Source organism: Myiozetetes cayanensis, unplaced genomic scaffold (genome assembly GCF_022539395.1).
Source record: "Myiozetetes cayanensis isolate MyiCay16 unplaced genomic scaffold, myiCay2020 scf9, whole genome shotgun sequence".
NCBI classification, from domain to species: Eukaryota; Metazoa; Chordata; class Aves; order Passeriformes; family Tyrannidae; genus Myiozetetes; species Myiozetetes cayanensis.
In genome coordinates this window covers 5,920,778-5,937,390 of record NW_026088185.1, presented here as the reverse complement: position 1 = coordinate 5,937,390, position 16,613 = coordinate 5,920,778, and the positions used below count along the sequence as shown (strand labels likewise).

General features: G+C 39.1%; 1 protein-coding gene across 1 annotated transcript in view; it reads right to left on the bottom strand.

Annotated features, from left to right (window-relative positions):
- The window catches only part of SPAG16 (sperm associated antigen 16), a 371,328-nt gene that overhangs the window by 162,848 nt on the left and 191,867 nt on the right, over positions 1-16,613 (bottom strand). The window contains exon 12 of the mRNA XM_050340454.1: positions 8,582-8,767. Within this exon, the coding sequence (XP_050196411.1) occupies positions 8,582-8,767 (186 nt within the window). The remainder of the gene's footprint in view (positions 1-8,581; positions 8,768-16,613) is intronic.

Genomic DNA, 16,613 nt, shown 5'->3' with positions numbered 1-16,613 from the left:
TATAGCTCTCAAAGTCTACCCTGAAGAGTCTGAGATCTGTCTCAATCCACACAGGGTACCCAAATAATTGTATCACATGTATGTGGTCCAACCATTTAGGGAAATTTAAGATTGAGGACAGAAATGAGCCCCAAGTTTTAGAAAACTGTCACAGAGGAAACCAGTACTGGGCTGACAACAGTATTTGCTCATGTTTTAAGGAAATACCAACACAATTCAGTGTCTTCCAACTTCAATAAAAGACCCAGGGCACATCTTCTCTATGGAAGAAGTAATTGTGTAAGGATTTGTGTTCATTTTCCAGATGAGGCTAACCAAAGATGAATGTAGTTTGCTGTAACAGGATACCCACGACAGACAACCAGAGTTACAGCGTTTGGGAGAGGGAAGAATCTCGCAAGGTTTTATGTAATGTCCAAACCCCTTAAAAAACCTCTTTTTATAAAAATGGAAGAGAAAAGAAAAACACCTGCCAAAAGCATCTCACACACACACACACATGTATCTCTGAAGACTGTCTGGAACCAGGCAACAAGAATTCAAACCATTGGAGCGTACATGTATCCAGGCATCCATTACAGCAGACTTTTATTTTGCAATCAAATGACCAATTCATCTGATTTCAAACCAGAAGACATCAGTAGCTAAAAATAGCTCACCATTCAGGTAGAAGTGCCTGTCAGAGTAGTGCTGCTTGTGAGTAGTAAGATGTATTCCTGTTCTTGTTAATTCACTGGTGATACAAGCAGGGAACAACCTGCAATCGCTTGTGCTGCAGCACACCGTGATTTTGGGTAACAGTACTGCACTTGGACATGGATCACAGACTGTGTGTAACAGTTGCACTAACTGGTACTGATAGGATATGGTTGTGATGATGGAAATACATCATTTTAATGAACTGTTGTCTTCCCTGAGTTCTGTAATAACATTTGACAGCTCTCACTGCTGTACGAATTACTCCGTTGGTACAATCCGGTTTTGGTTTGGTTGAGACACTGTAAGACAGCATTTCTAGGAAAGCAGGTTAGGGAAAGAAAAGCCTGCCAGTAATGAGTGACTGTAGCATGAAGGGGAAGGAAGATAACGAGCCTGGATTTGGAGTGAAAAACTAGACTATGACTTAAATTGTGCTGAATGTCTACAGTGCTGAACCTCTGCATTTGAACACTGAATGTAGGACTGTGGAAACAGCCTGTCAGGATCTGAAGAACATTCTGCAGAAGCCACAGTTATAATACCTGCACACTTGCAAATAAGACAAGGAATTCAACTTGAACATTGTCAAAGAGGGAAAAATCCAAGAGCTGAGACTTCTACATCACCCACGATCCAAGTGGACTGAGCTTTCTGCACCTGCCAGCTGGTCTGGCTGGGATTGGATGGAAGGAAGCCTAAGTATTACCTTCATCATTCCTCCTGCTCCTGAACTAGCTGTCAGGGAATCTGAAAGGCATTCCGACCAGTGAGGTAAACCAAGGAGAAAACTGTCCAACTTCCAAGTTCCACTATCTTAGCACCTAAATAAAGCAACTGCTGCCCAACAGGAATCTCTCAGGCAACTAAACATAACGTAGGAAATCTGTGCATCCCTGGGCTGACAGAGGACAACTAGAACATAAAAAACCCCAATTGCATCTGTTTTTCTAAGCCATATTGGATGTTGAAATGATGGAAGCAAGGAAACTTCTGAGAAGGGTAAGGAAAGGATACATTGTTTCATGTAAATCAAGTGCAACTTTCTCCACTATCTTTCCATAAAAGAAGATGGAAATCTTACGTAGATAGCAATTGTGGAGTTCAGGTAAGCCTACTAGAAATACTGCAGAACTTAGACATTTTAGAAAGCAGCTCCATTCACCACTTCAGTTTTAAAAAAATAAAGTAGTAACTTGATTTTTCCTTCTCCCTCCATTAATCAAAATCTGTGCTGTGCAGTTCAAGACCAGTAGCAGACACCAGAAAGCAAAGCACTTATATTTCTGTCTATTCAATGCTTTTGGAAAAAAAGTCATAATATTCTTAGTATCAAAAAAAAAATTATCCCTCCAACCACTAAGAATTTCAAATATGCTAGTTATGTACAGGCTAAATTGCCATGGACAGTTCCAGAAAAGCCACAGAGAACATGGATTTATCCAGACCTGCAGCCAAGGGCCACCGGTACAAACATTTCAGAAGAAGTTACACAGCTCCTGTTATGTTTAACTATGTGATTAATAATCATCACATAAACATCTGCTTCTCATGGATCTATATTGCTACTGAAAATCCAATTCTGATTTTCTTTCTTCTCACCCAGTAGGAACATTTGAAGACAACTGATTTTGACATTTTTCTTTAATGTTACCATAGAATAGGAAGTTTTAACATCGGCTTCAGCAGTAACTCACCCTGTGGCTTCGAGTGAAACCCTTCACCTCTTTGTTTAGTTTCACCAAAAGTAGATAATGGTATGACTTGCCCAGTTCAGGCAATCCATGGGAATTAGGTAAGATTTCTCTGGCTTTTTTGACAACAGATATGTGACCACATTAAACATTTCTCATTACTGATCCCTGTTGTCTCATACTAGCTCTGCAATTAAATTGAAGTTCACAACATGGTGTTCAAGCGACACTTCCTGTAAAGTTTTGTACTTTAAGATTCCTCTTTTTCAGTATTTAGCTCTATTTTCCACTTAACTCAATAGCTACGCTTTGGATATAATTTTTTCCCTGATAATTCACATCTTCACATTGATTTTCACAATTGGTTCTCTGGGAATTACAACGACCAGGTTTTAGATTTTCCTGGTCTTGAAAAATGTGTTATGGAACTGTAGCATACTCATAAATGTGGAGACTTGGGCATGGGCCTCATTTGGATTTGAGGGATTAATAGCAGCTTGTCTCTCCAGTACTCCTCAGAGGATTCCAAAGGGAATTCTCCTTTATCAAAATGGCAAGCACTTCCTGCTGTGCTGTCAGGAGACACATTACAAACTACCCAAAGATGGTCCTTCCACATTTCCTCCGAGTTCTTCTACTTGCCTTCTAATTTCCTGGAGGACATTTGTCTTTTCTGAGAATAGATTAGCTTCCCTTTTACTGGAATCAATTAAACATGGTATCTGGCCAGCAGAGCTTGTGGCTTCTGTCCCACTGAGAAGGGAGTCAGACAAGTGTCACCTAAAAGGGGTGTTTGGACAAGGGCTGGTTACACACCCTCATTCCGATCCCAGATGTGAAAGTACAGCTCCATTTTCTACTTAGACAATATTTATGAGTTTCTTCAAAGGGGATGTTACAGGACCCTGATATGGATGCCTTTGGCATGGTGAAAAATAACTACACATCTGATAGCAAATATTTCATTTAAAAGCTGTCCATTGCATAAGGGAAAAGGCTGAAAAAGAACCAGAGTAGGAATGTCAAGGATGCCAGAGAAGCCAGGCTAAGCTCCGGCCTTTTCACACTGCTCTGATGGTACAAGGCAAATAGCTTGACTAGTCAACTTGGCAGCTCAAGCAACATTAAATAATTACTTCATTGAGACTAAAGCAAAAAAAAAAAATCCACCCCCAAACTACAACCGCAGCTTAAAATAAACTTAATCATGTCTTGCACTCCACACGACCAAGATGTATATTAAAGCAAAATGCAGTACCATCATTGATGGTGTCATTCCAAGGAAAGCCAGAGATAAGGAAGGGGCTTCCCATGAAAAAATCCCATCCCTCCCTGACTTCTTCAAAGTAAACACTAACCCTAAATTTTCCAAAATTAAAATGCTTCTTGTGACAAGAAACCAAACTATAAACGGCAGTTATCAAATGGAAAGAAGTTAGAACAGAATTTTAATGGAGGTTTAAGAGAAAGAAAGGAATTATTCAAGCAAACTAGGAATTAATGTCATATATATCTCACACTTTGGTGAAGAAGTGAAAATTCCAAGTCTTGCTCTAGAAAAGCAAAAAGCATCAACAATTATTTTTGTGTATATAAATAAGAGGCTATATTAATGCCTTACTAACAAGATACTATCTTAGGGGTTGTGCAGGATAATTAACAGTGATCATGAAAGATGAGTTACTTTTAAAATTTGCACCTGAACAAATCCACTAATGGATACTAGTAATGACTCAAGACTGATGTAAATCCATATTTTAGAATTTTAAAATATAATTTGATTACGGGAGAAATTTCCAGGAACTACACAAAAATTGCCATGTTAAATGAAAAGGAAAACAAATAAATGATGGATTATAAAACAGCAAACAGAAAGCAGCAACAGTTCCAAATCACAAACATTTCTTCACCCTGGGGTCTATTACAGGACAGCACAATTGCATTTCTCTGTGACCTAATTTCCTGTATTTTGCACTACTGAAAGAAAGCAGGCAAAAATGAGTACTGGTCTAATGATTGTATAGTGGATCAACTGGAGAAAAAAATAATTCTAAATGTTCTGACTTTGCTGCAAATAATTTCTCAAGCTCCAAGAATAAATAACAGTGTTTACATTTAACATACAGTGTACAGCATATGTTTGCAAAAGTAAGCAACTGCCTGTGTTTACATGAGATACATGATGCTCAGCTTGATTTGCATATCAGAGATCAGGTTGTAAATCTCTGATGATATTTACCACTGGATAATTGAAATTAATCCTGCCAAAATGACTTTGACAGTCCTGAATTTACAGCCTGAGAAAGCAGCCCTGGAGCTGCCTGCTGAGCGATGAACACAACTGGCTGTGTTTCTGCACCCCGAGCTCTGCTCCTGGATAAAAGCCTCTCACCCATCAGAAGCCTCTTCCTTTCCTCCCCAGCTTCAGTTGATTCAGGTTGATTCCCATCATCACTGAGCAGTTGGGCTAACTTGGAGGAGAGCAGCTATGCCTCTGTTTTGCTGGTTTGTTTTGGGTTTTTATAATTTTTCTAAGCACAGCAGGTACATTAGTTACCTTCCTTCTCTGCCCTCACCTCCCCAGTGTTATGCCATTTTCTTTTAATGTCCTTTAAAAGTGGCCAGTTCTCCTGGCAGAAACCCTCGAGACATTCCAACACCAGAACTTAGACTCCCTCAAATCCTTCAGTAACTTGGATCATGGTTGTGCCTCAGCCCGTGCCTGTGTCTTCAGGGAAGGAGGAAGGTGCTTGGATGTTTGTTTGTTTTCTATTTTGTTTCCTAAATTCAGATTGTCTCATTAAATAGAAGGCGCATAAGTTGTCCTGGAGAAATGAGTGGTTAACTACAAAGCTACCTGACATTATCCTCCTGTCAGGAATGTCATCTGTGCCTTGAGGTGTGATCAACACTTTCAACACACACAAAGAAAAACATTTGTGAATATTATCCATAGCAAAAGAAAATAATAATAAAAAGACCAGAACTAGTTTCACCTTCTAAGAAAACAAAATTCAGATATTTAGTAGGTAGAATTTTCTTATCACTGGCAAAAAATTACGTAATTTTTTAAACCTTTTCCAATTTAAGAGATGTTGCATCTTGTGATGATTGTGAAAGTTGCACCTTGGGATTTGTTGCTAAAAGACAGCAAATAGCCTCCCCAATTTCTTGATACCAAGTTTTCAACTACAGAGAATGCTATATATTTTTCAAAAGCAACATTTATAGATAGAAAAGTATGTTTCTAATGTATAAAAGGGGTTTTTTTTTTGAAGCCTGGAAATAAAAAGACAACTGCCACCCATTACAGAAATGGATGCACTTTTATTTGTAGCATTTATTTACAAGATAGCTCTTTCAGAAAGGTGGCAGTGATAGCTTTGATATTCATCTTGCTTTTCTCCCCCTAAAAACTTCTGCTTTCCAGGACTATATGACTGGAAAGCAGGCATCCATCCATATATGTAATATAAGGAAGAAAGACAGCTCTCATTTATAAAATCTTAATTCCTTGTCACTGGAAAGAATAAAGCCACTAGATTAACTGTGATCACTGATTATTTTCCTCCCTGATTATTTTCCTCCCACAAGTATGTTATCTTGTGCTCTTTCCCCTGTGCACAGCTCGTGTCAACTGGCAGACACCTGGAGAAGGACACATATTCTGTGGGGATGAGAAGGAAAATAACTTCCTAGGCATCACAAGTCCTTGGGGAAAGCTTGCTCCACCCTCCTGACCTGCTGCACACCCCCAGACTGCAAGAGTCTGCAGGAGTCTGCAGGAGGCTGCACATTTACAGATGACACAGCTGGTGTCATCTGTAAGGGAGAACTCCAGGCACGTAACAAATTTACAGGGGACACCCCGGGAAACAGCTGGGATCAGTGTTCCAAACTCAGCCAATTAGCCTGGCAATTAGTACTGCCAAGACAAAATTCACTTCAGGTTCTTTTGTAGAGTATCTCCATATATAAGCACCAGCAAATGAACAATGCAGTGGAAACTCTCATTAATCTGTCGGTAGTTTTCCCTTATTTCCAAATCCCACCATATATTCTGCAGGGGCTGATCTTCACTTGAATTAGCCAACGTGGGCAGAAGGCCCAATTGCAGCTGGCTGGTCTGGAGTCAGGTCTCCAGGCAGGATGTCTTAAGCCTGAAACAGCCTCGTTTTCTTGTCATCAAATCCCTTTTCCAGAAGCCCTTCAGGAGTATCTCATTTTCCCACCGTACTTGTTCTGTCCTAAGTGCATATCCCATGTACACTTCTCCAGCACATCCTACAAATTCATCTGAACAGGCTAAACAGAACTCAACTGGCAATGGACTGAGGCAGTGGAACATAATCCAACATGGGATTTTACTGGCAGCAGGCTGAAAGCCCACCAGTGAGGGTTCCCAGTGAGGCTTTCATATTCCCTGCTCTGAATAACTCCTATTTTAATCAGACGATGCCACGTTTTTCTGCCACCTCGTGCTGCCTTTAGCCACTGAGATTTCTGCATGACTTGAGGCTGCAATAATTCTAGGCTTGTAACTAGCCTTTCCCATCATGGCTGTGTCCTTACTCCCTTAATGCAAATGCAAAATGCAGATCAGATAGACTGGGGGTAGAAGATGAGAGCTGGTGATGAGTGTGAGGGGGAGGCCTGGGTTGGCGGTGAAGGTTTGCTTTGATTCCTCTGACTACAAAAGCCTCCTTGGTAGAGAAGATATTTTAAAATGTCTAAACAAAACCTCTGTCTATGCAAATTCAAAACCATTCTGACATAAAATTAAAGCAATTCTTGCCATTATTTCTTAAAGGTCATGAATATGCCATAAAAGATGATCAAGGCATTACATCTCTTAACAACAGGTTAAGAGACAACAATACATTAGATTTCTGGTGCTTCCATTTCTAAGGAAAACACTGACCATTAATTCTTATTATTGATAGTAAACGGTGGAAGCATCATCTGTTATCAGAACTGGCTGACAACTTCTGTTATAAAACCCACTTCTCAGCTGTCTTGACCTTTGCCAAACTTTAACTGGTTTGTCTGTGTTTTATAAAAGTTGAATATTTGTTTCAAGCTTTCATTTTAAGTAACTGCTCTCAGCCAAAGTAATCTGGAATAACTCATGAAAGGATAGATCTGTTATCCCATTTTGAAAAAAGTTTTGAATAGTATTTAATGCTTCCTCAATTCACAATCTCAAAGCAAGACTGGAAATCTGATACTGACAGAGTTTTAATCAGTTCTCCAAAAAGTCTGGGTGAATTACAACAGTTTGGAAAATCTCAACTCAGGGCTCCCTGCAATTGCAGCAGACTAAGAGGGATTTAGGAAAATAAAGGAAAGAAGAAATTCTCCCTTGCTTTTGCCGTGAAGTTTCTCTGCTTGAAGGACTGTTTCATCTTAAGCAAATGCAAAAGAAAAAAAAGACCAATAGCAAGTGGAAAAAAACATTAGGACTGGATAATAAAGAACCAGGAAAAAGACCTGTAAGACTGGAAACTTCTCTGTCACTGATGACATTCAGCTGTTAAAAATCAGACCTAGTACAATACAGGGGTGTTGGTTACACCACTCCCAAGTAATTCAGGAGTTTAGTTCATTAAGGTGTAAGTTAATCAAAACTGAATATAACTGAAGAAAGTTCAAGAACTAATAATTAACTGGTAAGCAGGAATATACTAATACTCTAGAAGCACCTTCATAAAAATGCATTTGCCTGGATAACAAAAAGATCTACGTCGATTTATTAATCAGGAGTGACCTTGCTGAAACATAGTGACTTTATATTTCCTTGGCTAACCTAAAGTGTATTGTATACTTAGGAGCTAGAAATACTATATAGAAAACTTACTCAAAGTTTTAGTCAGCTATTTATTTAAATGACATATTTAAGTTCCACAAAGCTCTTACCTTAAAAAAAAAACAACACTGCAGAGTAACAGATACCAAGTAAAAGCAAATATTTGTATTTTGGCACTATTTGAAATCCTTCCCATCTCCCTGTTTAGTACAGCCTTTACGTGGTAAATCACATCAAAGCCTGTTTTTTCCAGCACTCTCTTTAATTTATCTGTGTTCTCAAAGTGAACTTCACCAATCAATGCTAAATTGAGCTAAAACACAAACCAGTGGTTATTAAGCTAAGTTATCAATTACCTAACACAGACTCTCCAGTAACTCCCTACCTGTTGACATCCCAGATTTTACTCGTGCTGTCCATGGAGGCAGAGGCCACGAAGTCCCCCTGGGAATGCCAGGAGCAGTCGTGGACAGCACGGGCATGTCCCTGCAGGGTCAGGATGCACCCGCGCCGTGAGAGGTCCCAGATCCGCACCGTGGTGTCCCCACTCGATGTCACCAGCTGGGTGCCACTGTCACAGGGAACAAAAATAGCTGTTAGCAAGGATGCAGGTGAAGATGTTCTCAAGGTAAACAGCAAAATAATTTAACTCTGTTTAGAAAGACAGGTTAAGCAGCAACTGATGTTACATTACAATACATAAAAACAAAAATCATGTTTGAAAACATTCCTATTTTTACTTGACACAGTTTTCTGACATCATAGATGAAGCGGTCACTTATTAAATATACTATCAAAAGACAAGAAAAGGAGATAGGAAGTAGCTATCTCCCACAGGAAAGTGAACACAGCTTCCAAAAATTACTTTCCTACTTTTTGTAGTCTATTTATCAACAGACTTTATCAATAAAAGAACATAAGACCAGAGAACTGCTTTCAAAACAGAGTAAGACAGATTCAGGGAAGAATATTTTCTTATTTCCCAAATTCATACCTTTCTACATGTAAATTATTATTAAAAGCAACCCAGTTTTGTCTCTTCTACTCAGCATAAACTGTCTCTCAGGGTCATAGATACGTTACATGAATGAAAAATACAGAGTTCAACTCAGACTTTTTGACCAAATCTTCAGCTAAGTACAATTCTGTTTCCTCTAAGCATGAACATATGGCTTCAGACTAAAAGTTCACCTGTAACATGTTCTATAAAAATTAGTAGAGGATTCTTAATAAAAAGAAAATAATAAAAACAAGTATGTGGAGTGATACCCTTATTAAACTCTCCCAGACCCAGCCTGTGGCTCAGGATTTCTTTGTGCTTAACAAGCATCCATGGAGGTTTCTTTCCCCATGAGTAATTGATTTTTGAACATATGCAAACTTTTGGCACCCCCAATTTCTTATGTCAACAAATTCCAGAATTTAATTATGCATTGTGTGAAAAGTTATTTTGGGGTCTTAAATACCTTACTCCATTTCACTTGATGCTTCTAATTCTAATACTGTGATTAAAAGTAAACACCTACTACACATTCACCATCTCTAAACATGGTACCAGCTGTGGTGTTCCAGGGTCCTGTTATATTTTCCTGCAAAGCTGAAGATTCCTGCTCTGTCCACTCATTCCTCACGCAGACATCATTCCAGCTCTGGGAGCACATTTACCATCTCTCTCAGCACCTTTTCAGCTGCAACTGAAGAAACAGGTACCCAAGGAAGGGATTTCCTGGTTTATTCCGTATTCTTTCAATTCAGTTAGGATTTTTGGCCCTCCCACAAAGAAAGCGACCACAGTGGTTCCAGGACTGCTTTCCTGAGTACTAATAAATACTTCAGACTCATTCTTATCTATGGACAATTAGGGCCATTTTTTCTTATGTGTTCATTTCTTTGTGTTCACCTGCACTGACTTTCATCTGCCACTTCATCATCAAATTCACCTGTTGAGACTGGAATCTCTTCCTGTAATTCTTCACTTGCTCCTTTTTACTGTCCTGGCTAATTAGCAAACTCATTCGCCTCATTCTTTTCCCCAAATTCCAAGATCATCTTAACTCAGATCCCTGTACAGATCCCCATGGAATTCAACAATTAATTTCTTCATTCTGAAAGTGACATTTTATTCCTGTCCTTTCACCAGTTTTTAAATTCACAAGATAAATTTCCAGTTTATTCAGGATAGTTTTGCTTCCTGGGGAGTTTTTGTCAAATGACCTCCAGAAGAATTTACTGCAAATCTAAGTGTACGAAATTCATGAATCTCCCTTGATCAAATGCTCAGTAAGCCCTTCAGAGAATTCCCAGCTGATTTCTGAGGCTTAATTTCCAAAGCCACGCTGATACCCCCCAGGGCTTCACTGCAATAAATGTATCCATGAATCCTGTCATTTTGCTTCTTAATATAATTTCTATCAGCCTTCCCAAAATAAAAGTTAGATAATCCATCTAGAGTGCCTTCATCCCAAACTCCTTTAAAATACTGAAAAAAAAGTTAATGCAGCCCTCCCAGGAATAATGGAGGTTTTCAATTTAGTTTAATAAACAAAAACAACAACAACAACAAAACAACTCAGAAAAAAATACAGGTCAAAAATATTTAAACTGTAGGTTTTCAGACCAATTTCTGCTGTTATCTCAGCAACATCAGGGTCATCAAGATGACCTTGCCTTTAGGATCCCATAAACTCTGGTTTTATTTGAATAATGGCAAAGGTGCTATCACAGGCAGTAGAAATCCTTCTCCCACATCCCTGGGTATAAAACTCTGGGAAGTGAAAACAGCTTAGGGGTTGATTCTAAGTTCTACTGTAAAACTTTAAGCAAGAATATACTCTGAGATATTAGGTCACTGCTGCAGTTCATTAAAAAAAAAAAAAAAAAAGGCAGGAAAGAAAAAAGAAAAGAAGGGAAAAAGGGGTCTGGGACCTGTGGTGTCAAACCTGCTTTTTTATATTCTTCCCTTCCTCCTTTTCCAATAGATGTCCACCGAATTGCTTGGTAAAAGGAGCTACTACGACAGCTTGAAATATGGGCATCATTTACCTGATAGATCTTAAGGGGGAACTTGACATTATGAAAGATCACCTACCAAAGTTTTTGACTATTTTTAACACCTATGGTTTAGACTGGTAATTTTTATGAAAATATCATTATAATCTTCATTAAGGCAGTTACACCCCCATGCCTAAGATAAAGCTTTGAGAGATTAATCTCTCACAAATTTTAACATTGCACAGGAATAATTCTGCAGCTTTTGTCACGTATCCCAGAGCACAAAGGTTTGAAGCCTGAGTAGGGGTTTGGGGGAGACCCTAATTTTGTAAAGCTGCTTGGAATAAATGTGCCTTTGTTAATGAAACACTTGCACTTTTAATAACTCAAGCTAGATCTCACTTCTGGAGACAGATAAAATTAGAGAAATGACAAATTATCATAGCCCTTATACATTTATGAAATGTATAAGCTTAAAACAAATTCAGAGGCAGGTATAAAGTGGGACTGATGAAATCTGCAATTGATTCAGAGGCAAACATGTACTGCCACTGTTGTGAATCACAAGAAGAGATTTATAGCTTATACATTTTTTAATATATAATCCCCAAAATGCTACATGAAGAACTGGTACCTTGGGCTGAATTTCAAGAATACACCATCCAGGCAGTGATGAAAATCTTTCAGAAAACAGATATGAGCAGGAAGGTAGTTCAAATGGATTCAATTTGGCAATCTGCAGCAGGGGAAGGAGTTACAAATGAGGTTTAGCACTCCTTACAGATCAAAGGAGGAAAAAAGGGGGGATTGAAAACAAAAGTGTGGCTTGGGCAGGAAGAAGTTTTGAGGGACACACTGACAGTGGAAGGGCGGGCAGAAATACTTGGGAAGAGTGGGCCCAGATGCCCCAACCCCTGCAACAGCAGCTCCTCAACATTCCCTGAGCAGAAGGAAGCATCTCTTCAGCAAAGAAAGGGGAGTTGCATGGGCTGAGGATCTGCAGTTAAGCATGTAGGAATTAATGGCAGCTTTTCTGGGAAGCACCAACAGTGCTCCTGGGAATGATGGCTGTCAGAGCTGTTTTAGCACTGAGGCTCTTTAGCAATGAGAAAATCCTCACCACACAGTAGTTTTCAAACCACATAATGAACAAAAAAGTGCTGTATCAAGCCAAGTTGGACATCTAAATCAAAATTCTACTATGAGAAAAAAAATCCTATCTACTTAATAGCTAATCAATATTATATACTTTTTCTGATTTGAGGCCTTTTCTTGGTCCTGGGAGATAAAAGAAACACTCCAAATTCTAAGCTAATGTTTTGTTCTCCACAGTTCCAACATTTTTTTTTACAGTGCTATTGTTCTGTTTAAGACCATGTTGGGGAGAAAAACAAATATATCAGGAAAAGCAGTGGTTTTTAATGATTTAGGCTGATTTAACAGTCTGTGGTAACCACACAGTCCTCTATTTCATGACTGCTTTTCAAACAAAATGCATACTGATTTTTGTACTAAAAACACACAGAAATATGACATCAGAAGTTCAGGCTTAATTACCAGCAGCTACATCCATAATCTCCACCTGAATTTAAGGTTGATCACTAACAGGGAAAGCTCCAGCTAATCCTGTGCAGTGTTTGTATCTAACTCAGAGGAAAATGAAACAGTCTAATTGTTTTTTAACAAACCAATCAAAGAACCAGACAACATATCAGGAGATAAGAAAAAGGTAAATCCCATCTTTTTCTGTCACTTGAAACACATTCACATACATGCAAATAACTCTGCTATCTTTTAGAAATTTGGTGCTTTTGTAAAGAGAGTAACAGCACCTTTGTGTACAGCACTCTGTGGACTCCACCAGCGTGGTTTGTACAGTCTTGCTTGGTCTGTTTGGGGTTTTTTTGTTTCTACTTTCTAGCAGACCAAAGCACTATAAGGGATGAAACATGGATAGACCATTTTTTAAAATACTAAAGCACTATAAGGGATGAAACATGGATAGACCATTTTTTAAAATACTAAATACATAGTAAGTTCTACCTTTCAACTGACTTCAGGTATTCCTAACTGATGCTGTAAACTGCCCTTCCAGAGACAATTAGAGCAGAAAAAACTTCAGAAACATTAATTCTGCATTCCATAAAAGGGGACGGAACATTAACTTCTTGAGCCTTAAATCCTTCCTCCCTCTTATTCTAAACACAAACACATTTCCTTTCTTTAGACATTCCTGCTTCTCCCAGCTTCACTGTTCTCACTACAAGATGCCTCTCCATTAACACTTCCCAAGTTGTAGACATATCAATAATTAAAAGTCATATTCAGCAACAACACGAGCCTTTGGCACAGAGTCATTTTACAGCATTTCAGGTGACTGATCACCTTTCTGGAATAGCAGGCAAACGAAGGCAACAGCTACCCCTATAGTGCTCCCCTGTAAATATATCAATTGTCACATCAGCAGTCAGGGCAGCTCCAAATATTGCACCTGGCTCAAATATTTCCAGATGATGGACTTAGATCTGAACTTTGACCAGGGGACTGCTCAGGTTACTTCTGAAGCTGCTGAGGAACATCACCTGCCAAGCAGGACCACATGTCCCATCCTTCAAAATTCACAAGGATTGTCATTTTGCCTTAGCCAGAATAAATGATACAGCCACCTGTATCATTAGATCCATTATAACCTCCAGAGAGGGAGATTCCACGCCCCCCTAGGCAGCCTGTCCCAGTGCTCTGCCACCCTCATTGTGCAGAAGTTCTTCCTCAAGTTGAGGGGGAACTTGTTGGGTTTTAGTTTATGGCCAGTGCTCCTTGTCCTGTTGTTGGGCACCACTGAAAAGAGTCTGGCACCCTCCTCTAGGCACCCACTTTGGAGATATTTATGTGTTGATGAGATCAACACACACTCACATATATGGGATGGTCCTGTGCAGGGCTAGGAGGCAGACTTGATGTTCCTTGTGGGTCCCTTCCAACAGGGATATTCCCTCAGCATATTCTGTGATATATAAACTACATATTAGAAATATAAAAATATATATTATATGTACATAATATTCATATAGGGCTGTGGACACGGCCAGTGTTCTACACATAAACTGAGAAGCAGCTCCTTTCCTCAGACAACTTCAGGTTAAACCAAAGGGTGGTGAGCAAAGCCTCACACACAGTGCTGGTAAATAACTCACAGCAACACACTAAACCAAACACAACTTGTGTTCAAGTTTTGCCTCCTGAAAGAGCTGCAGCAACAGGCAGCATCTGACTGGAACTTAAACAACACAAGCATCAGCAACACAACAACAAATTTTAAACATACAGTCCAACATTACAGGATTAATGGTCTTTTGCCATGGCACTTGAAAAACACTTTAAAAATCAATATTCCAATTGCTTAATTGGAAAAAATGAGGTCTCTTTTATTTACCTCTATTCATGCAATTACTCTAAAGCAAAATTCTAAAAGCTTCTATATTATTTGCAGTATCAGCACAGGTAAACCCTAAACACAGCAAAGTACAAGGCAAGAACTGCAAATACTGTTAAAGATTACTTAAATTTTGCTGATATTTTATGCTAAGGCAAAAAGGAAAGATACAGAAAGGAAATGCCTGGAAAAACTGAACTATTCCACAAAAAACAGGCCTAATGAAGACTGAATGCTTTTGGAAGCATCTTTTGCCTCCTTGTTTCATATCATCGTAGCTGTTGACTAAATAAATACACCAGCAATTCACTGATCCTTTAGACTTCTTTCTTCATTTTGCCAGAATTAGCCTGCAAGTTAAAAGTCTAAAGAGCATGGAGGAGGGATAAAGAACATGAAATAGGGGTGGGGGAAAATACATCCTTGTAAGCTTCTTTTTTTCTTGGAAACAAGATTAAAAACAGTGATCCAGAAAGTTCCACTTAGGAAAGCATACACTTACCAATGGAGTCCCACCTCTGGTTATGAGGGTTGTATTTAAACTCTCTCTTTTTCATTTGGTACTAAAAAAAATGCAAGGGATGGAATTATCAAACATCTGCAGTCACTGTAACACTGCTTTATTCTCCTACTTTGCCACGGTGCATATTTGTCACAGTCCCTCATTTTCTTCTCCCCAGACAAAATGAAAATTGGGCTGAATTTAAAAAATGTTGGGGTCAGCACATTATTAAAAAAATTCCCATTAAAATTGCTGAAAAGACAACAGGTGGTTTTTTTTCCACACCAGGCAGGAGATTTGCACAGTTCCTCTATAAAGGATGATGTGGATCCAAGTCTCTGTGGGTACAAAGAAAGATGGGACAGAGCTCTGCAAGAGGAATACACCAAGGATTACATGGAAACTACATCTGGCTCGAGACACTTGGAAATGAAAAGTAGGGTCCAGGAGGGTACTAAGACAAAACCTCAGAAATGCCTTTCCTATTCTTGGCCATTCCCAGGCATCCCCTGGTGCTCACTGCTGGGGACAGGACGATGGTCCATAAAAGTCTGGCACGTGGTGCCACCCTTATGTGCTCAGTCTGTATTTGAACAAAACACTCAGCAGCAAAGATTTTGTTTCTAATAGACTTTGTAACCTTGAAACAGGCCTGAGATATAGTTCACTATTTTGTTGCTGGAGTTCTGAGACTCATTAATTATTTACAGTGACACCTCTTATTAAAAACCCATAGTTCTTTTGATGTCCGTGGTTCATTTTGGGCATTGCTGTAATTTTCCTCATGGACCATGTGTCCAAGACCCATTTTATGTAGTCATTGTAATATGTTTCATCCTTCAGGATACTCTTAAACCCAGTTTTACTCATTTTATTAACAGACATAAAATGTCATTTATACAGAAGGTGAATGCCAGAAGACCCAGTGGTAAAAATATAAAAATACTTTTTCTTTTCCCATTTATCATCAAAGCTGAGCAAAAAAAAAAACAAAACAAAAACAAAACAACCGAACCAAACCAAAACAAAAACCCAATTCATTTAAAAAATGCAACATCAATTGTAAACTAACATTCTACAAACCGAGGAAGAAGTTCCAAAGCCAGGAAGCACAACAGCAACTAGCAGATGGTGGGTGGCACATGGGTACATGGATTTTTGTGGGAGAAGAAAAATGCAACCATCCTGCAAAAACCTGTGACATAAGGCTCTTGGCTGCAAATCTTCAGAACTGTCAGTGGGTAGCATGCCAAGTGCAAAACTGCAGGTAATTTTTCATTCCACATTACCTAATTGCTAGATCTTTTTATCATATTTCATGCTCCCACACTGACCCCAGCCAGGATAACTGTTTTCCCCCTGGTGCTCCCTGGCTGTGACAGCAAGGGAAAAACAATAAAGCAGGTTTTTGGCACAGCACCACTTGTCGCTGCTTCTGGATAGACAGACACCAGGAGAGACACCAGGCATCATAAAAGGAGTAATCTTTTG